We start from the raw sequence: 22,992 nt of genomic DNA, 5'->3' as shown, positions 1-22,992 counted from the left end.
AAACTTGAAACTACACTTTGTTTTAATCAGAAAGTTGTTAGGAGAATATTTTGTTTATTCCAATATATCCACCAATATTCAAGAACAAAATATATTATCACTAATTTAATGATTTAAAAGGCTGGTAAATACAGCAAACTGGTTAATTATTTAAATATGTCTCTCTATTGTTCTTTTCTTCTATTTTTTTTATGTTCAATACGTATTTTAGAGGTGTTTTTTAATATATTAATATTATACTACCTTAGTTATTCTTATTTTTATGGATTCAAAGATAATCAATTTATTGAAAAAATAAATTACGGAAAGATAGTGAAATATATGTACTATATCAAAATATACGTTTTAAGAGTAGATTCAAGTATGCAATTTGTATACCCATACATAAATGTATTATTAAAAAGAATTTAGATATAATTGTCAATACATCTATTTATCATAATCTATCCTGTATTTTGTGAAAGGAAAAGAAGAAAGATGGTTGAAGACGTGGAAGAAAACAAAAGGTTTGAATATGCAGATGTTGCCAGTATTATACAGTCGTATCAAAAAGATAAGCAAATTGAAACTATTCTTATAGAGAAATTTACTACATTTTTACAAAATCTAAAAGGCCAATATTTTGTCAATTTATACCCAAATCAGATTAACACTATCGCTAAATTTATTTACCTTTTCTTTACAGTTTTCCAAAATGAAAGAACTTTAGGTCAAGAATATGGTCAGTTGATGTATGTTAATAAACTTGGTAAAGCATTGACTAAAAAAGGGCAACGTTTAGCATATATCATATCTATTTGTTTTGGACCTTACATAATAAACAAGATATTAAAAGTATTTCATACAAGAAATACTGACGACCCGGCAGAAGATGATAAACAATTTTCTTTGAAAGAGACTATAGATTTGGGAATAAATTTGCATTTAATATTATTTTATTTTAAAGGTGAATATTCCGATATTTGGAAAAGGATATTTGGTATGAAAGAGGTAATCACTCATAGAATTAATAATGATGAAAGAAGATTTCGCAAAAATAATTCAAAAATGTATAAGGTGATAGGTTATATTTTCCTACTACAAACACTAACACAAGCCTTTCCCTTAATCAAATCAAAATTACTATTATTTACATGTAGAGATAGGAATAAATGTGAATCACATCATGATATAGTGTCAGATACAATAAGAATTATTACAAAAATACCAGAGAAATCACAAATTGCTCATGTTTCATTAGAAGATCCTACAGTTTTACCTTTTATACCGTCTGAATCCCGTCAATGTGCACTATGTCTTTCATTCATGGTGGACCCAAGTTGTGCTCCTTGTGGACATGTGTACTGTTGGGACTGTTTACAAAATTGGACTAATGAAAGACCTGAATGTCCATTATGTAGACAGAAATGTCGTCCTCAACAGATACAACCTCTAATCTAATTGTGATCACTTTATGGAAAAAATGATAGTGAAATAACGATAATTATTATTAATAATATAGTCTATAAAAGATGATTATATAGGGAAAAATGGAATAAAATCAGAAATTATAACAACTATATAAATTAAAATTAAATATTCTTTTTCACTATGCTAAGATGACTACATCTTAATTTATATTGTTGTTAAATTAAAGCCATTATTATTATTATTGTTATTGTTGTTGTTACTAATTATTATCAAATGACCAAATATTCACGCAGCCGTCGTCACCAGAAGTAATTAAATAATCTTTTCCATTAATGGAGACCCATTTCACTTGATTCACTTCACTAACATGATGGCATAACTCCTTTTTAGCAATGATTTCCCATTCATTTGACCCATTTTCTTTATATACAGCAAGGGTTCCATCAGAACCTGTACTGGCGATCAACCCATTTTCATTCCAAGAAACACTATATATTTGTCTTTCGTGTATTTTAGGTAAGATGCTTTGGCAAATCCATTCCTGTTGACCATCCATATCTTCGCCTTGATATTTCCATACACGTACTGTAGAATCATCGCTACCACTACATAATCTAATTGTATCAACATTACCACTTTTTTCAAAATCAGATGACCAAACGGTACCTTCATGACCATTTAATATAGCCACACATTCCCAATCATCATCAAATTCCGACCACAATCTAATAGTATCATCGTAGGAACTGGAAGCCAACAGACACTTGCGTGGATGCCATACGACATGCTTGACGTCCTGTGAATGTTCTTGTAAAACAGAAACACATTCGAAATCTTCACCAGCTTCATCAGTTTCCCAAATCCATACCGATTTGTCTCTGGAACAAGTAGCAAGAAACATCCCGTCATATGACCAACTCACGCCTTTAATTTCATTCTCATGTCCTTCAATAATAGCCAATAATTCCATATTTTCTTGAGTCTCATCAAACTGTTCATTATTGGTAAATTCATTTTCATCCGATATGTGGCTCCAAATAGACACAGTGGCATCAAATGACCCAGCTGCTAGACAAGGTGGAGTAGCTAGTGGTCTCCATGCAACAGATCGGACAGCTTTCTTATGCACTGTTTCATCTAAAATGCTCAATAGTTTAAATTGCTTTGTATCTGGGTCGATTATTTTCACTAATTTAATTTTATGGTCCTGTGATGCTATAGCAATTATCTTCTCTCGTGAAGTAAAGTCAATGGCCCAAACTCTGCTATTTTGTAACTTTAACGATTTGAGTAGTGAGAGAGACATGTTATGTTTTATTTTTTTTTATTATTATTTATTTTATTATATTATGTTGTGTCGGCTGATGACTGTTTTATCATAGAATGTCCTTTCTATTTCACTCTATCTGAGACATAAGAGTATGAACAAGTATGTAGATATTAATGTTATATTTTATGCATTATTTTCCCTTTCAATGACAAATATATTTATTTTGGGTATAAAATGGGTGTCGGTAGTCTTCGAACACACACAAATATTTAACAAAAAAAAAATTGATTTAGAGAAAATGTATGTGGAGAAAAGAGGAGAAGAGAGGGAAAAATAAATTAGCTGAATTCTAGAGAAAGGGAGAACGACAAAGACAGATTACTAATAATATTAATAATAATAAACGCTCGAGAAGGAGAGAGATAGAACAGAAAAGTGCAATTAAAAGATCATTAAAAGAACTTATTAATAATGTTCTAATGTTGTTTTGATCGAAGTTGGTACATCTGTTTCGTAATATTCTCTTTGTGAACAACGCACACACACATATATATATATATATCACGTTTGTTTAAAAATTGCTTATAATATTTTGTTATGATTAATCATGAAAAGGAGATACAGTACATTAGTAAAAAATAGTATAAAGTTGATAAAAAATGATGTTCCTGAATTACCTCAAGATGCAATAATATTCAGTATGATTCAGCCTACGGGACCTTTCCATTTAGGCAACTATTTAGGTGCTAATCGGGTGTGGAAACAATTGAACGATAATAAATTACCAACACAGACATGTTTATTTGGTGTAGCCGATTTACATGCAATCACAGTACCTAAATTGGATAGTGAACAGTTCAGAGATTTTAGAATACAGGCCGTTGCCAGTATATTGTCACTTGGGATATCACCCGAGAAGTGCATAGTGAGTTTCCAATCAATGATACCCGAGCATTCACAATTGAATTGGTTGTTGGCTACTATTACATCGATGGGGTATTTGAACAGAATGACCCAGTGGAAAAGTAAAAGTGAGGGGGCCAGCGAAGATCAAGTCAAGTTAGGGTTGTTTGCATATCCTGTATTACAAGCAGCTGATATATTGTTGTATGGGTCCACACATGTCCCAGTGGGAGAAGATCAAAGTCAACATCTGGAATTGACTAGACATATTGCAAGGAAATTCAATAGGATGTACAATAGATCATATTTAGTAGAACCACAGACTATATTAGCACCAACCAAGAAAATTTTAAGTTTAACCAAGCCTGAAAAGAAAATGTCAAAGAGCGATGGCGATTCAATGTCCTTAATATATTTAAATGACCCACCAGAATTGATACAGAAAAAGATTAAGAAATGCTTAACAGACTCGTTAAGTGATAGATTTTATTATGACCCACAAGAAAGACCAGGTGTCTCCAATTTAATCAATATAGTCAGTGGATTGCAAAGTAAAACCATAGAGCAAGTTGAGTCAGATATTAAGAATATGCATGATTATAATACATTTAAGACATATGTTGCAGATATAATTATTGAGAGTTTGACGCCAGTGAGAACTTGTTACAACGAATTGATTACAGATCCAGGATATTTATTGCAAGTGGCAACTAAAGGAAGTTTAGATCAAGCTAGGCCTTTAGCACAAAAGACTCTGAAAAGTGTCATGGATAGAATGGGATTTTAAGGGGGGGAGAAGGGGAAGAAGGAGAAGAAAAATAATATGTTAAAGATTCACTAATAGGAATTCATGTAGATAGTATAGAATAGAGAAAGAAAAAAAAATAATAATAAAAGAGAAAAGATATTTTGATGTATATATATATATATATATGTAATAGAAGGATGACTTGATAATTCATTGCTTAAAAGGTAGAAATTAATTCTGACCACCCTTCCATTCATGATCATCCAGACGAAAAAAGAAGTCTCCTTACAAGTGTTGGTATTTCTCTCTATACAATATAGAGAGATGGAAAAAGTAAGGCAGTTTGTTCCTTACCTTGAACGGACCACATGACCTCGGAGATTTAATTTTCCCGGCTTTCCCGTTTTTCCTTTTTTTTTTTTCCCTTTTTCAGGGTGCAAAAAGAAAGATCAACAATAAGAATGTAAGAATTGCTGTATTGTAGCGAGACTATTATTCTAGCACAATAGATATTCATTTTAATACTACCCCTTATTTCCTTAAACAATAACAATAGTAAAATAAAACAACAATGGTATGTAATCTTTCTGATAGTTAAAGATTAAAATAAAAAATTAAAATTAAAGTTGGGTGTATTATATAATGGCGAAGATGTGTTTTCTTGTGCTTTTTTTTTTCTCTTTTGATTCATTTTATATGCGCACACAAATTGTGGATTAATAGGCGATGAGTTGAAGCATGCTGTACTTCTTTTTCTTGTTCTTTGTTTTCTAGTTCCTTTATTCTGTGTGGAAAGATTTATAGATGATTTACTCGTCGTTTTCTTTTGCTTTTTTCAATTTTTGTTATCCTATTTCTACTCACTCACTTCATCATTTGTTTGTATGACATTTGGGTGTAATTGGAATAAGATCGATGCTTGTCTTTTTTCTTTCTTTCTTTTTCTTTCTATGTTCTTTTTAATTATAAATACTACAGAGAATAAAAAAGTAGTTAAAGCAAGAATAAAAATTGTTATTTTAAACTTTCTAATCTGTTCCTTTACATTTTTTGTTTTATACCATTATTGTTCGTAGTTTTTTTGTTTTTATATTTATCTCTTTGATGAGATTCATTTATTGCTTGTTTTGCTAATTAAAGACTAAGAGCGGTGCTTTCATCTAAACTAGCAAAATTTTATCTATCTACAGTACAGAAAATTTTTTGATAACTGTATTTTTAAATTACTTTTCAGTGTATATTTCTTTTCTTAATTTTGTTTTTTTTTTTTTTTTTTTTTTTAAATAAAAAAACCAAATAAGCTATAATATTCACATATAAGAAGAAACACATATTAATATGGATGCAGCTCCTAGAAGAATTGTGGCATTTACTGTCAAAGGTATGACATGTAGTGCATGTGTAAACGGTATCATTAAACAGGTTGGTTCCATAGATGGTGTGGATGATGTTAAAGTATCGTTGATGACAGCAACGTCTCATATTATATATAACCCAATTCTTTCTAATGTCAATGAATTGCAGGAAACAATAGAAGATTGTGGTTTTGATGTACTACTGATTTCAGATTCGGAATATCATATGATGGATCAAAAGGGTACAAAATTAGTATCGGGTAAACTGAAATTATTCTTACTATCATCATGTCCCTCTACACCCCTATCTAAAAAATCTTTTGATTTTTTAAATATTTCAGTTGAAAACATTCAAATGATTTCTCAAAATGAGTACACTCTATCCTTTAAATATGATCCTTATCAGACTGGTATGCGTGATATTATTTTCAAGATAAATCAAGAATTGGACCTCGAGTCAGTAGTGAATACAGCTGAAGAGTTAGGTAATAATTTCTCTCAATTGACTAAACAGGATGAAATTATTTTTTGGAAGACAAATTGTTGTAAATCTTGCATCGCTGCAATGGTGTCAATGGCATTGTATATGGGTGTTCCGATGTTTATACCGTCTATTATCGAATCGAAAGTATTTCCATATAAAGAAGTCCCCATAGTAAAAGGGTTTTTCTACAGAGATTTAATTGGACTTGTCTTAGCTACATATGTTCAGTATGTTATCGGAAGTTATTTCTATATATCTACTTGGAACTCGTTGAAAAACAACCATAGTACTATGGACACATTGATATGTCTATCAACATCGGTCGCCTACATTGTGTCACTTGTGTCAATTATTCATAATATGATTATTGAAAATTCCACGAATTTACCTAATGTTATTTTTGATACATCGATAATGTTATTCACTTTTATTTCATTGGGTAAAATGTTAGAAAATAGAGCTAAATCAAGGACTACTACTGCATTGACTAAATTGCTTCAATTATATCCATCCTCATGTTTGTTGGTGGAACATTATGGTACAGCTGATCAATCTGTAACTCAGATACCAAAAGATCTTTTGCAAATTAATGATATTGTAGAGGTTAAGGCAGGTATGAAAATTCCTTCAGATGGGGTGGTTATTTCTGGTATTACTCAGATTGATGAATCATTGATGACTGGAGAATCCTCTTTAATCAAGAAATCAATGGATGATGAGGTCATTGGTGGTACAATCAATGGTCCAGGGCATATCTTTATTCGTATTACATCTATTGGTGAACATACAAAGTTGTCTCAAATTATCAATATTATGAAAAGGGCACAGATGACCAAAGCACCAATTGAAACAGTAGCAGATTTTGTGGCTTCGATCTTTGTACCTATTTTACTCACTATGGCATTGTTATCCTTTATCTTTTGGATCATAATATCAAAATATTTAACAAATTGGGATTACTTTTCTCATGATAGAATTTATTCATGTATTAAATTGGCTACATCTGTGATTGTTGTGGCCTGCCCTTGTGCAATCGGTTTAGCTACTCCAACAGCAATTATGATAGGTACTGGCATTGGAGCAGAGAATGGGATTTTAATTAAAAGTGCTGAAGTCATTGAGTTATTGGGACATAATACTAAGCACGAAGATATAGTGTTTGTCTTTGATAAGACAGGTACGTTAACTATGGGTAAATTATTTGTTAAAAATTTTATATTAGATAGTGAAAGTGAAATTGATATAGATAATTTACTTCGTATAATTATAGACTTAGAATTAAACACTGAACATCCAATCACTAGACCCATTATTGAATATTGTCAAAAACAAATAGATTCTAAAGAATTGGATTTGAAGAGATATGAAATAACTGAATATAAAAACATGATAGGGCTGGGTATATCTGCTTTAATTAAAGATAATTCCAATGGGACTAAAATGGGACTATCTATAGGTGGTACTGGATTAATGAGGCAGCTAAAAGTATCTAATTTAGAAAGTTATGAATTGAAAAATGAGCATGGATACACAATTGCCTTTGTTTGTGTTAATAATAGGATTATCTGTCATTTTGAATTGTTAGATATGATTAAAGAAGATGCAGCAGATACGATTTATTGGTTAAGGATGAATAATTATCCTGTTTATATGATTACTGGTGATAATCATAGTTGTGCTCTCTCAGTAGCATTACAAACAAATATTGATTGCAAAAATGTGTTTAGTTCGATTCTACCATCAGGAAAATGTGATATTGTGGAACAATTGCAAGAAAATGGAACTAAGAAGATCGTGTTTATTGGTGATGGTATCAATGATTCGCCAGCTTTGGTTAAAAGTGACTTAGGAATTTCACTATCTACTGGTACAGAAGTAGCTATTGAGGCTGCTGATATTGTTATATTAAGTAATGATTCTCAAGTTGGCTCGGACAGATATTTATTAAGAAAATTGATTTATGCAATTGATATTTGTGACAAAACTTTTAAGAGAGTGAAACTAAATTTATTTTGGGCATTATTTTATAATATGTTTATGATTCCAGTGGCTATGGGTGTTTTGTTGCCATGGGGTATATACTTGCATCCAATGGTTGCAGGGTTAGCTATGACATTAAGTTCAATTAGTGTAGTATTAAGTTCACTACAACTAAAGTTTTGGAAGGCACCTTATGTTGAAATACAATCAATTAAAAATAGAAGTTTACCAATATTTAGTTGGTTTCAAAACATTAGAGATAGATATAATAATCGATATTCTTCTATTACAAGCAGCGAAGACATTCAACTGATAGAGGTATAAATAATATTTTAATAAGCATTTAGCATTTATATATTTTTATAATAATACTCTTCTTTTCTTGCATTCTCAATAAATCATAACGTGAATAGTTGTATTAATTCTATAATTTATCGTTTGTACTGAATAATCAATAATACATGTGCTTTTTTAATAAATGTCAAGTGGATGTAAGATCTATTTTTTCTTATGTTATTTGTTCTACTATTAAAGGAAAAAACAAAAAGTGATACAAAATTAATTGACAACTTCAATGAAATTTCAGCAAACACTGATTTGGATAGAATTCAAGATATACATAGATATAAGCGGAAATTAAAACTTTCTTAACTGTTGTGATAATATAATCAATTATATGAAAGTGCATATCGGAATATTCCTTGATACATAGTGGAAACTATATTGAAATACAGCAAAATACTAATAAATTAGTTATGGAGTTGTTTGAACTATTTGAAAAAAGTAGATATTATGTTGGTGAAAACAGTAACTCCAGCATCAGATATTATTGAAATTCTAACATACAATTTATTAAGGTTTTACATAGAAGGTTGGGATATATATTAATAAGAAGTATTCTTGTTATCCATTGTCTTAAAGATAGCAACATCAAAAATGTATTTGGAAAAGGAAATCATTTATAACAGGGAAAATTCTCAAAAATACATACATTAGGTTGTACACCCTATTGCATTAGATTTTGAAATAGAAGAGAAGAGCAGGTCCAATTATTGATAATTTTATAATAGGTTTCTCAGTGTAAGTCAAAGATCTAAAATAAGAATTAAGGTATCCATGGTAACTGAATCCAAAATAATGATATATTATTAAAAATATAAATTTAGATATCCTCGATGATTTTTTATTAGTTTAAAAGAAAAATATTGGTATAAGAAAGAAGTTATCAGTTTTAGAAAAACCAAAAAGATATTAATATTCTTATAAACTTCATTAAAAATAATTTGTCTTGTCTTTTTTTCAGGACGAATAAAATATTTTTTGTTTAATGTCCAAATTAATAAACCTTCACTGTTTCTAGAATATCATATTCTCTTAAGAATTATTATGTAAATAAAATCTAATTTAAAAATGAAAATAAAAGACCAAAAAAAAAAAAGCTTAGCAAAACTTTTTTTGGTATTCTAAGAATGTAAAGTTTAGTGGAGGAGCAAATATGAGATTAATAAAATTCATTGTTAAGGAAGATAACAAAGATTTAGGTAATTATGTATATTTTCGTCATATATTTATAAAAGTTATATAATTATTACACTAAGTAAATTGAAATTTGTTCTTTGCTGTTGTACTAAAATATATTTTTTAAAATTAACACTGATACTTTTGGTCATATTTATCTTTAGTTTTTTAATTTATAGATTTACATTTAAACAGAACTATGTCTTCTGGAGAATACAATATAAAGTGCAAATAATACACCTGGAATCCATGCAAAGAACGTCAATAATAAATCAATGAAAAAAGTAGTACTTAAACCATCTGCTATAAAGACTGCTAATGGAGGCAAAAAGATTGCTAATTAAAATCAAAGTGAAATAGAAAGAAATTATAAGGTACATAGGTGTACATATATCATAGTAATATTGTTAGTAAATTGTCTTGGTCAAAATTTATGTAAAAAACTATAATATAAGTTTTCCTTTTAATCATAGAGGGGTCGCATACCGATAATAGTGTTAATTAAAGTTGTAGCTGTGGACATAATATTTTGTTTATTAATATGAGTATGTTTCGTATGAATTTAAGACTCAACATTAACCCATCAAAAAAGATCAAGAAAGAAAGTAAATATTTAAAATGTTAATATAATATGTCTAGTGCATACATATACATATATATATATGTGTGTGTGTGTGAAATAACTGTATAACTTTTAAAATTTGGGGTGTGAGTAGTGATGGTAAAACAAATATAGATATTATGGCTCTACTCCCCTTATAGTTATTATGTCATTAGAGCATAATTTGATTAAAGGATGTTATCAAACAAAAACACAATAGAAATTAAAGAGATACTATCTACTGATTGTTTATTGTATCCCTTTATCTATCTCTTATTTCTATATATGGCAATTTTTTGCAAGAGTTTTATAAAGTATGTTGCAACAAGTTAAAGAGGAAACATGAAAAGAGAAAGCAGTATTATCCAAAAATGTTCAAGAACAATACATACACATTACTATGTGATATATTATGTGGGTAATTAGCCTGATAATTGATATATGAATTTATTATTATCCTAGTCGAGTACAAACAGTAGTAAATTGAAAGATACTAACACTTATTGACATTTTAATGTTTAAAATAGATACTATGATGCTGCAGTGTTTGCATCCTGTAGTGATGGTTACATACGATTCAAAATCACATTATTAATATTATATGAAAAACGGTTAAGAGTTGGCGATTTCTAATATTTGTTTTCAAAAGAACAACAAGAACAAGAAGAATGGATTACACTAATAAGAACCAGCTCTGTTAGTATGTATATCTCTTTTCTTCTGTAAATATATATTGTCAGCTTTGCAAAATTTTTATAGTGAATAATTGTTGCTCTTTTACTGAATAAAGTAAAGTTAATAATTCATCAGGGGGGTGGCCAATTAGAGCTTGTTTTATAATAAACTTGCATGTGACATTATGAGCAAAGAATAAACTTTTCCTTTTTAATTAATACTATATTTACATAGAACCTGATGAAAGAGGCCCGCTTTTTATTAACTTTTTAGTAGATTGAAATCCGTCTGGTTAAATATACTTTTCTTGACCATCTAAACAGAACACACATAATTTGGTTTGTTTTTCCATATATGGTAAATAGGTTAAATACTTTATATAGCGTAATCTATATAGGTGGATATATGATTATATATGTATGCAAAACAAGTACCTTGTGGAACCAAGGAGTTGAATAGATGTTATAAAATGATATCAAAGCCAAGTCGAATTATTGATCATTTAGTTACTTATAATGTTCTTGAATTAGGTAATTAGAGACATAACTGTTTACTTGGGAAAACAAAAGCTGTCAATATTGTCCAAAGTCATCTTCTAAAAAGTTATAATGATAGACTTTGTTAGATGGAAGTAAGAAAAAAAAACTCTACCTTGTGAAAGTAAAGCTCATGTTCTTGTCTATAGTATTGTATAAAACTGACTAAACTAATCTAGCATAATTAATCTGATTACTTTAACTAAATATTAAATATCGTATCCCTAAATTTCTTGTTGGTATTTCTTTGCTCTGTTTTAGATGTATGTGTCTATATCTTTAAATAATATAATGTGGTATTTGCATATCCTCAAAAAAAGGATTTTCATATTTATTTTATAAAGGCAAGTTCATACATCTTGTTTGGCAGACTAAAATGTACTATGGGAGACATGTTTTCCAAATATATATAACAACGTAAATAATTCGTGTTGTTGTCTATAGGTGATATATGAACTATCATCTTTAGAAAGAGTAGTCTAAATAAAAGATATACAGATTAATATGAAGATTGAAAGCAGAAAAGACAATAGAAGTATTGTCGATTAAAGGATATGTCAAATCATTTGTAATGACATCAGGCCGTTATATACCATGTGATATATGAAACCTGGATATTACTATAAAGGATCTTGTAAGCTCTTTAGTTGACGACAACGTTCTCATCTGCCTTGTTTATATAACTATGTTTATCTGTATATAGGTGTATGTTGGTTTACTCCTTGTGTAGAGTATAGTTTACATATCATATATAGGTAATCAATCAAGCTAAATTCATCTATTTTAGTGTATAGAAGAGTATATCTCTCGTGATAAGATTTTCATCTTTTACATATCACATTGATATTAGGATAATACCTCCTTGTTGAAAACACGGTGATGCAACATTGCAATTTTTGACAAAAAAACTCCGAAGCCGGGAGTTGAACCCGGATCCCCACGGTGAGAACGTGATGTGATAGCCGCTACACTACATCGGACAAAAACAATGTTAATGTTGTAGTATGGTATGGTGAAGTTCTTTGTGTATTCCAGGGAAGCGCAAATAATATTAATAGTAATTCAAATAATCGAGACAGTAATCAACTATAGTCGATAGTATAATTACTAAAACGGTCTTATATATTAAGCGGCTTATATCGAGCTAATGTACTTATTCGAAGTTACTTGATTTGTTACTTGCTTGTTCTATTTTGTTTATACATAATATATAAATTATTTACAAGAAACGATTATGGAAGATGATCTTTTATCTCCTGAAAACGTTGTCCTTTTATATGTTTTCTGGAGCTCGATCGATTATTCAGATTACTACATTAATGACTTGACTGATTCAAACCCTAAAATTTATTATATTAATTTAGGTGCACTACTGGATTAGAACTGCATCCCAATTCTCTAATCATGGTGATTAGTAATACACGTGGGACTTAATAAAACAATAGGTAAATTCTAGATTTGCCAAGATCTTATGTAATCCAATCTTTTTATTATGCAGCATCTAATGTTGTAGCACATGTATGGCTTATTAATACACTAATTGGTTCTAGATTCATTCAGGATCTTATGTAATCTTGATGGTTATAACTATTCTATTCCACAACAGTTAACTGTTGTAGAATAGAATAATAACAATTACCATGATTAAAGAGTTCTAATCCACTAGTGCACCTAGATTAATGTAATAAAATTTAGGGTTGGGATCACTAAGCTCGTTAATATACAAATCTGAATAATTGATCGAGCTCCAGAAAACATGTAAAAGGACAACGTTTTCTGGAGATAAAAGATCATCTTCCATAACAGTTTTTTCGTAAATAATCTATATGTTGTATATAAACATAAATAGAAAAAAAAAGCAATAAACCCTTAACCCTCCTAGTTATATATAACGTTCTTATATATTTGTTATTGCCCTTACTATTCGTTCAATAGTCCTGTTAAAGAATTAGTCCTAAGTTCAAACTATAACATTAGCTGTTGCAATATGAAAGAATGAGATTCTTTGTACTTTTAGCGGAAGTGCAAATAATATTAACAGTTATTCAAATAATTGAGACAGTAATCAACTATAGGCGATAATATAATTACTAAAACGGTCTTATATACTGAGCGGCTTTTATTGAGCTAATATATTTATTCGAGGTTACTCCTTGTTAATTGCTTGTTGTTCTATTTATGTTTATATATAATATATAATTTATTTACAAGAAAAGGTTATGGACGATGATCTTTTATCTTCAGAAAACGTTGTCCTTTTATATGTTTTCAGGAGCTCGATCAATTATTCAGATTCATACATTAATGAGCTTGGTGATCCAAACCCTAAAATTTATTACACTAATTCAGGCACACTAGTGAATTAGTAAGCGCACCCCAATTTATTAGTTATTGGTAACCAGGTGCACTACTGATAAATGACACAATTATTATGGCCATTAGTAATATATGTGCGACTTATTAAAACAATAGGTAAATTCTAGATTCGTCAGAATCTTATGTAATCTTACTGGAACTAATCTTTTTATTATGCAGCGTCTAATGTTGTAGCACATGTATGGCTTATTTAAGCAATAAATAGTTCTAGATTCATTTAGAATCTTATGTAATCTTGGTGATGATGACTTTTCCATTATACAATAATAGTACAGAATAATTATTTTGTTAATGATTTTTAAAAATAAGAATAAATGCACATATGATTTGTTACTTGATGTAAGGTAAGCAGTTGAGATAGAATATGAAATAAAAAACTATATTAAAAAATAGTTTTGAACATGGTATAATGTTTTTTTTAATATATAGAGGATTATTGCTACTTTATGTAAAGATTTGTAAAGAGTTATTACAAGTAATAAACCAAAATATGGATATTAATTATATACATAAACACTTAAAAATTATATAATTGGTTGATTTTAACTATTAAATAGATTAATCCTGGTTATTCGTGTTATTTTTCCTTCAATTAAATCTATTAGATAGAATACGAATATTAATGTTCATAATTACCTCCTGCACTATCCTTCAATAATCAAAGGTCTCTTAAGTAGGCTTCTTAGTAATTTGCCATCAATGTTCATCCAATGATCGTTTGTTCGTTCAAATACACTTATAACCTTGGACCCAGAGTTTCAGTTGTCCCAAGTCCTTCGCCTCGACATTAGGCGTTACCTATAGACTACGTATTTCAGGATTTCCAATTAGGGCTTTTTATATTTTATTCATTATTTATTTTCTATAGATATTTTAAATATATTGTAAATAAATTGCAAGCGAAATATAATTCCTAAAAATATATTAGTTAGTTTCTTTTTTTATACTTTGAAGTATCATTTTCTATACTTATCTTTCTGCCTTATTGTTATTTTTTTATTTTCTGGTAGTAATTCTTGCGTCTTGTCTGTCTTTTTGTATGTAACTTACAGTAATATGAAAATAACAACTTACAGATCTAATAGCATGCATCTAAGACTAATTAAATTGAGAATAGATTTATTTTGTCATAATTTACTTTTTAGAAGCAAAGTTATCACTACAACAAGGCATTAATATGTCTTGTAAAATCCGTTTAATAGAAGAATAAATGAACTATAATGGAATTCTTTTTCTGGTTTGGTCCATTATGTTCTTTCTTTTTTTTTAAAAGAGGTTTTTTGTTTTATAAGAAAACAATTTGTTTATCTTGAAGTTTTTAAAAATAACTTCAGATCTTAGTGATTTAGAAATCAGTGCATATACAATAAGTAGTTTCCATTTAGCAAAAAGTTAGAGTCCAATATTTGTTTTGAGATGAATGTAAATGATAAATAATAAGCTAAAGAAATAGGGTTATAAATATATGGGAACTTTCAAGAAAAAATTTTAAATTTATAGAAGCTGGAGGTTAGAATTTTTTACACCTAGGTTATATACAATTTATATAATCTTATGCTGGAAATATGTCTCTCAGGAGACTTTGATATTATAATTATTAGCATTCTTTGATTATTATTTAAATAGTGTAGCCCATGACAAAAATCAGTAAGTATGTTGAATAATGCGTCTAATATTACTTAAATTATGAACAACTCGAGTTCATCTGAAGACAGTTATTATAGTCCTAAATATACAAGGTAAAAAATAACATCCAAAATGAGTTTATTTATTCTTTTTATTAAACAACATTTAGATATTAGAGAAAATTTAAAATGTAAATTGAGTTTTATTTATATTTTGCAAGAAGTAAAATGTCTCTGAAATTAAACTAGTGAAGGAGGGAATAAGACGGTTAATTAAAAGCAAACAGAGAATAAGAAAATTACAAGGTTACTGATTAGAAGAATCATATATGTTTCATAGATTTAATTGTAAAAAATTATTAATTGAAAGAAGACAGCATTTTTTGATTAAAAAGAAGTACGATAGTCAAGCAGTATTTCTTTAATTTAAAGCAAGATGTTTAGGAAAACTTCGAATGTAAAACCTTTGTTTTTGAATTGAATAAAATCGAATTAAATAATTTCGAGGTTGTAAATATTTTGTAACAAAAAATTTTGGAAAGTTAAAACTTTATAAAGAAAATAAACAATATTCAAAGCCACATTTAACTGTAGTTATAACCCTGATTTTTTCCTGTTCTAATATATTTATTCTCATCCCTTTAAGACAACTAATAAGACTATCCATAATCAAGTATTCATATCTTGTTGTATATAGGTCGTTGGCTACATCTATTTTAAAAAGATGTATTATTGAGCACACAGAAAATTCTACTTATGCAAATATTCAATACACTTAAAGTATTAACTATCTCCAAGTACATAATAGAAATGGAATAAAAAACTTAATAACTTTGTACAGTTTGGTATCATAAATTTACCTCATTATTCAAGTCAATAATACGTTTAATAGTTTCTAAAAAATATCAATTTCAGTTATAATGATGATTACATCAATGAAGTCTATTTTCAGGGACATCATATATACAACAGATTGGAGGAGAAGATTGGATTATCTAACATTATTCGTACAAGTTGTATAAATTTTTATTAAAATTTTAGGTATATGATTATTTTATATGTCATAGTTGATTTTTGCTATTCTATTTGTATACTTATCCAAAATGTGAGGAGTAAAATCCTTTCTTTATCACCAATGTTTTAATTCCATACCTTCTGGTGGTGAAGTTTCCACTTTTTTATTCTTAACATCATCCCAATTTGTGTTTAATGTAGTACCATTACTTTCAATGAACGATTTCATCATTGCCCTTTTAGTGTCAGGGTCTGCATTTGCATATAACTTTTGAAAAAATGCATCTGCACTTCCATTATTCTCTTCTAAATCGTCTTCGTATTCATCAAAGTTGATCTTTGACCAGTCCTTTTGTTTTTTAGTTTTTACGTTGTCGTTTTTTGTATTCTGTTCATTGGTATTCTCTAAAGTTTTCCAAGTTTTACCACTATCTAATTTGTCTATAGTTATTTCTAATTTTTTTGTAAATATCTTGAATTTAATTGAATCGTCGATTATAGGGTTTGATAAATTAATAGAATATTGGAATTCTGAGTTTTCTTTAGGTAAATTCCATGACAGAGTTAGTGTATTATTTACGCTATTTAATTCACTGTGTATCGATGACACTGATTTTGGTAATCGATCTGTAAATAGCGAAATTACAATAGTATTGGACGTTTGGTACCATTCTTTTCTAGTTTTCTCATGTGTTGAAGACAAAGCAGTTTTACTAGAGGTGTTAACCTGATCAGTTTTTGCATTGATGCTATTTGTAGCAAGTGAAGATGTTATTGAATTAGAGATATTGGGTAGTGGTTCTGGAAGGGTTTCTTGTTCTGTAGTCTTTGAAGGTGGAGCATTTACGGTTTTTGTTGGTGTTAATGTAGTATTTTTCTTTAAAACACAAGCATCTTCTGATATAAGGCCTTTTTTCTTCCATTTCTTTAAGCTTGAATTTAATTTAGATTCCCACAAAGGTGTAGTTGGATTGTCATAGCCATACTCCATGGCTTTGTTAAAGTTATCTAAAGCCTCTGTGATGTCATGATTATTGAAGTAGTGTATGAATATTCTAAAATAAACAAATCCGATCTTTGACCTATCTCCACGATGATCAGCAATTTTCAATGCTTTGAACAATGAATCATTTGCATTTTCCAATGTTAATTCATTATGCCAACTGGTTGAACTAAAATAAAGCTTTTCAAGGCAAGCAGATTTATATACTAAGGCGGGAATACTTTCAGGATATTGTTTTAAAATAGAATCATACTGAGATATAGCTGTTTCTGGATCCTTCTTATCGTATAAAGTGGAGTAGGCAGATTTTAAATCAGTAGCAATTGGCATTTTTTCTTATTATATTTCAATTTATCTGTTGTTGTACTTAATTTACCTTGATAACGTTATTATAGAAAATATACATATAATCTTTGAAATATTTTTGTCAATATACCGAAACATTGTGATAATATTTCTTAAAATAAACATGTATATATCTTTTTAATGCTTATATTAAATTCCTCTGTTATTAAATTATTAATAAAATATTCATTATCACAACACTTTACTTGATATCCAAAAAGGGTAAAAGATATCAAAAATTTTTCATGTAGGAGCATAATTTGAAAAAGTGACAAGTGTAGTGAACGAACAAGAAGTGATGAGATGAGATGAGGCAAGATTAAAGAAATATAGAAATTTTATATTTTACCTTTTCATACATACACATGAGGTGAGAAGAATACTTTATAATTGCATCTACATCACAAAAGGTATAGCGATTGGATAGGTTGCAATTTGTGTTCAATATTCTCTCTTTTTTTTTTTTGGTTTTATTATTCTTCGATTCGCTAAATTAAATTTAGGAAATAATAAGCCTGTTATAGAAAGATGTCCTTTGCACACGTTAGGGCACTTATTTTAGATGCCACTCCTTTAATTACTCAACCTTATACCCATTATCAAAATTTTGCACAAGAGTTTTATACAACACCTACTATTATTCAAGAAATTAGAGATGCGCAAGCTAGAAAAAACTTAGAAATTTGGCAAAGTTTAGGCAATCTTCATCTAATTCATCCTTCAGAAGAGTCTATTAAAAGAGTATCTCAATTTGCTAAATTGACAGGTGATTATTCTGTGCTGAGTGCTAATGATATTCATATTTTGGCTTTGACTTATCAACTGGAAGTTCAGTTAAACAAAGGCGATTGGAGATTGAGGAAAAGACCTGGTGATAAGTTGGAGGAGGAACAAAAGTATCAAACAGACAAAGTAAATAAAACGCCTCAAAAGGGTGTTAGGAATATTACTAAGCAAATAACTTCTAAAAAAGATGGTTCATTAGCAGAAAAAAATACACCAAATGAGAAACTTGAAAAATCTCGGAAAGCAACTGACAATAAACCAAAAAAGAAACGTAGAAGAGGAGGTAAAAGACAGCGTGAAAAGAGGAAAGCTAGATTAGCTGCAGAAGCCTCAGATAGCACTCAAACGGATGGTTCGATTAATGTAAAATCTGATGAAGTTGAATCAGTATCAAAACAGGTTGAAATAAAAGAAGATGTTGCAATAAATCAAATTATTGATGTTTTACCAGAAAAGGACCTAACTGTAAAAGAAGATGAATTAATAAATGAATTGGAAGATGACGATTTGGAAGATGACGATGACGGTGAATGGATCACTCCTGATACTTTAACAGAAGCCTTACTTAAAGACAGTGGTGAAGATACAGTTGGTTTACGAGGTGTAGAAGTATCTGAAGAACAAAGGAAAGAAGCGTTGGATTTACCAAAGAATCAAGTAGCTTTGGCTACAGGAGATTTTGCTATACAAAATGTAGCATTACAATTGAATTTGAATTTGATGAATTTCCACTCTGGTCTAAGAATTAAAAGATTACGCAATTATATGTTAAGATGCCATGCATGTTTTCAAATGTTCCCATTACCAAAAGATGGTAAGCCAAAGCACTTTTGTCCATCTTGTGGTGGACAAGGCACTTTATTAAGATGTGCAGTTTCTGTGGATGCCCGTACTGGTAAAGTTACTCCACATTTAAAAGCCAATTTCCAATGGAACAATCGTGGTAACCGTTACTCTATTGCTAGTCCTTTATCTAAAAATTCTCAAAAGAGGTACGGTAAAAAGGGTTTTGACCATAGTAAGCAAAATCAAGGGGTTGAACTTCTGAGAGAAGATCAAAAAGAATACGAACAAGTGATGAAACAAGAGGAATGGACCCGCAAACATAATGAAAAGGTTTTGAACAATTGGATTGGTGGTGGATCTGCAGATAACTATATATCACCATTTGCAATTACTGGTTTAAAACACCATAGTGTTCGTGTAGGAAGAGGAAGACATGCAAATAGTTCTAGACGTAAGAAATAGTAATTGTTTTAACAGATTCAAGCTATGTACTGTGGAAACTGTATAATAGTGTAAATTTATATAAGTATGATATATATTTGTTCAATATTTTTGAAGCCAAATCATGTTTGATAGGATGATATGCTTTTGAAAGTACTTCTATCTTTAAGATAGATTGAAAACTTTTCAAGATTAATAGATCTTTTACATCTTGTACAGTTTAATCATGAATAATTTTAATTTAATTATTACTTCTATTAGTTCAATCTTTTTAAAAAAATGTGGCAAGTAATTTAAATCAAAGTGACAAAATTTTCTTACTAGTGAAATTATTTATTCCCCTAAGTATATATATGCGATGTGTACAATATGAATTTTGTCGCGGTTATTAGTTTAGTTAGAGAAAAATATACAACCAGTGATTATAATTTAAACAATATAGTTACTAATAAATATATGATATTTGTTGTTTGAGGAAATAAGGTGAGATCGGAAAGTTTTGGTAGAAAAATACTCAGAAATGAGATAATGTTATTGAAGTTATATAGAAAAAAATTTAAATATTAAAAATTATTGGAATATGGGAATTGTGACTGGTTTTTCTATTGAGAATGAGCGCCTGTAGTCATTGGATATATAGTAAACATTCTCAATATTACATTAAACAGATTTAGTATACAAAATTATAATAAAGTTCTTCATTTTCTTTTTCTCTATACAGCATAGAAATAATAATATACAAAGATTGTAAATAAGATAAAAATAATGTATGATGAAATCCTTGGCTTTATATATGTTAATATTGAGCCATTTTCCTCTACGAACGGTAAGATATTTAATAAACAAACTCAATAACTTTTGGTGACCTCTCAACGATTATTACTCAACAATTTATCGTTTAGTGTCTGCTAAAATCTTATTGTTCTATCTATTTCGTTATAGAACATTCTATTTCAACATTTTTGCTTGTGGACTTTTTTTTTTGTTTGAAATTGGTTTCTAAATTTTTTTAAATATTAATTATTTGTTTTAAAAAAATGTGATTCAGGTTTTTGAGAAAACAAAAATTTTATCACTTAAACGACATTTGACAGTGATTTTCAAAATTAAGCATCCAATTATTGACAACACATATTCTTAACTTACCATTATTCAATATATGCATCAAAGAATGATTTAATATATTTTTGTTTCAACGATTTTTTTTAACTATATAGATAAAAAGTTGTTGAGAATAAGCGTCTATGGTAATTAGATATATTGTACACATTCTCAGTTATTATTGTTATATATTTATAATCTACAAAGGGTAAGAAAATGATTTGAAAAAATCATTGCCTTTGTATATTTTAGAATTTGTCACTACTCTTCTACAAATGGCAAGAATTTATCAATTTGTTTTGTTTACATTTATTGATAAGTAAACAATGCTTACTCTGCGTTTTGATATCTATTGGCCCGAGATTAGAATAATATTTGACAATCCAAATTTATCGTACCAAAAATTACAAAATTTTATAAAAACATATAAAAAAAGAGTTAAAATAGAATGTGTTATAATGTATATTAATTATATATGCATATTAAGTACATAGAACAAAAGAAAGCAAACGATGCAATATAAACTTATAATACCACTAATATCCTACCATAAATAACTGATAACTTATAATACCATCAATACTCTATTGTAAGTTTATATTATTTTATCATATCAATCTAAAATGAATGCTAATAGAATTTTTGATACTAAAGCCTTTCATCAACAGTATAGATTCATATCCGCTAAAGCCTAATTAGTACATCTATTTATTCAAGAATATTCAATTTTAACATACCACCTATAGGTTAACTAATTTTTAACAGATCCAATTCTTAGTAAACTTGGTAAAATTTTTCACAATCAAAGATTTTATGGAAATATTAGCAATGCTATTATCTACATTAATAGAGTTCAGCAACATATTCCTATTTTCAATCTCTCCAGATATGCAAAACATATTGATAACATAAAACTTATTCTTGATTTTAAATATATTTCTTAGTTTGATCTCATAAAAATTAGTTCAACTGCCAGTTAATATTACACATTTTGCATGTTTGTCTAATACAATTTGAATTGGAATAGTCATATTTCCTAATCTAAGAATTTCTTTGCTTTTAGAATAAATTCCACCTTCAATAGAAGAAGTATATATAATGCTTGACTTAAAGGATCTAACTCTAATTCAATTTTCATTGAGAAAATATATTCTGCTAAACTGTACTTTTACATCGTGCTGACATAATATAGTATATTATATTTGCACTTCCAACCAATATATGAAGTTAAACCAATCATCCTTTATAAGTATTTAACCTAATTCTTGTACTCTTATTCAGTAGCATAAAATTCTATTTTTCTTATTGTCTCCTTCAATGTTCCTGGAACTTTCCTATTCTTGTTAAAATCTACATATAAGCCTTGGAGGTTTTCTTCGAAAGTCTTTGTCATGTTCATTTTCATGGATAAATCCTTAACAAATTCTATCACAAAACCGAGACCATCATATTCATTAATTTATTGTATACTTTTCTCAACAATTTTAGCTTTAAACTGTTATTGAAATTGAGAGATAATACCATTAGCCAATTGACAATTATTACTTAATAATATCATGCCATCAACAAACAGACATAAAATTACCATGGAGTCATTTATTCTTTGAAAGAATACACATAGCCATCCAGGGACAAAGCTTATGTGACACTATTCATATTATATTCTATTACCTTTTCGAACCAATTAGCTCCAAATTATTTCAACCTACAAGGTGATCTGGTTAGTCTATTTAATGCGTTACGTAATAATAAGTGAGATAAAAGACGAATGCATAATCCTTCTTTTAATAGAGCACATAGATATGTTGATAATATACCCTATCAAATTGTATTTTAACTATTCTGTAAAACTATTGAGAGTTACAACATCAATGAATAACTTACCATAATTCAAAAACTATAGGCATCCTTATATAAAGTGAATATATACTAATATTACTACATTATATTATTGGAAAAAGATGAAAAACATGATTGCTAACTTTGTAAGAAGTTGTGAATCACGTCAGAAAGCTGAAAATTCATATTTGTTACC

The 22,992-nt window shown here is 28.8% G+C and overlaps 7 protein-coding genes and 1 non-coding gene across 8 annotated transcripts; 4 read left to right on the top strand and 4 right to left on the bottom strand.

Moving 5' to 3' along the window:
- Nucleotides 1-477: 477 nt before the first annotated feature.
- Nucleotides 478-1,440, top strand: PEX10 (ubiquitin-protein ligase peroxin 10; the record flags this gene model as incomplete). Its single annotated transcript, XM_064856961.1, has 1 exon — nt 478-1,440. The coding sequence occupies one exon, from the start codon at nt 478-480 to the stop codon at nt 1,438-1,440; it is 963 nt and encodes a 320-aa protein (XP_064716094.1).
- Nucleotides 1,441-1,669: 229 nt separating this feature from the next.
- CIA1 (iron-sulfur cluster assembly protein CIA1) lies at nt 1,670-2,716 on the bottom strand (the record flags this gene model as incomplete). The annotated part of the gene is made up of 1 exon (XM_064856960.1): nt 1,670-2,716. The coding sequence occupies one exon, from the start codon at nt 2,714-2,716 to the stop codon at nt 1,670-1,672; it is 1,047 nt and encodes a 348-aa protein (XP_064716093.1).
- Nucleotides 2,717-3,287: 571 nt separating this feature from the next.
- Nucleotides 3,288-4,370, top strand: MSW1 (tryptophan--tRNA ligase MSW1; the record flags this gene model as incomplete). Its single annotated transcript, XM_064856959.1, has 1 exon — nt 3,288-4,370. One exon carries the CDS (start codon nt 3,288-3,290, stop codon nt 4,368-4,370), a length of 1,083 nt encoding a protein of 360 aa, XP_064716092.1.
- A 1,299-nt stretch (nt 4,371-5,669) lies between these two features.
- CCC2 (Cu(2+)-transporting P-type ATPase CCC2) lies at nt 5,670-8,474 on the top strand (the record flags this gene model as incomplete). The annotated part of the gene is made up of 1 exon (XM_064856958.1): nt 5,670-8,474. The coding sequence occupies one exon, from the start codon at nt 5,670-5,672 to the stop codon at nt 8,472-8,474; it is 2,805 nt and encodes a 934-aa protein (XP_064716091.1).
- Nucleotides 8,475-12,388: 3,914 nt separating this feature from the next.
- On the bottom strand, nt 12,389-12,460 carry PWA37_000276. The gene has a single exon. It is a non-coding gene; the product is annotated as a tRNA-Glu (tRNA).
- Nucleotides 12,461-16,610: 4,150 nt separating this feature from the next.
- SGT1 (co-chaperone SGT1) lies at nt 16,611-17,828 on the bottom strand (the record flags this gene model as incomplete). Its single annotated transcript, XM_064856957.1, has 1 exon — nt 16,611-17,828. The coding sequence occupies one exon, from the start codon at nt 17,826-17,828 to the stop codon at nt 16,611-16,613; it is 1,218 nt and encodes a 405-aa protein (XP_064716090.1).
- A 543-nt stretch (nt 17,829-18,371) lies between these two features.
- NOB1 (rRNA-binding endoribonuclease) lies at nt 18,372-19,877 on the top strand (the record flags this gene model as incomplete). Its single annotated transcript, XM_064856956.1, has 1 exon — nt 18,372-19,877. The coding sequence occupies one exon, from the start codon at nt 18,372-18,374 to the stop codon at nt 19,875-19,877; it is 1,506 nt and encodes a 501-aa protein (XP_064716089.1).
- Nucleotides 19,878-22,652: 2,775 nt separating this feature from the next.
- On the bottom strand, nt 22,653-22,775 carry PWA37_000273 (uncharacterized protein; the record flags this gene model as incomplete). Its single annotated transcript, XM_064856955.1, has 1 exon — nt 22,653-22,775. A coding segment is annotated over one exon (123 nt), but the record flags the coding sequence as incomplete, so codon positions are not given.
- Between the last annotated feature and the right edge of the window lie 217 nt (nt 22,776-22,992).

The sequence above is a fragment of the Arxiozyma heterogenica genome (assembly GCF_036370985.1).
Source record: "Arxiozyma heterogenica strain weizmannii chromosome Unknown scaffold_11, whole genome shotgun sequence".
NCBI classification, from domain to species: domain Eukaryota; kingdom Fungi; phylum Ascomycota; class Saccharomycetes; order Saccharomycetales; family Saccharomycetaceae; genus Arxiozyma; species Arxiozyma heterogenica.
The sequence above is the reverse complement of the archived record's forward strand: the minus strand, read 5'-3'. Positions and strand labels throughout refer to the sequence as shown.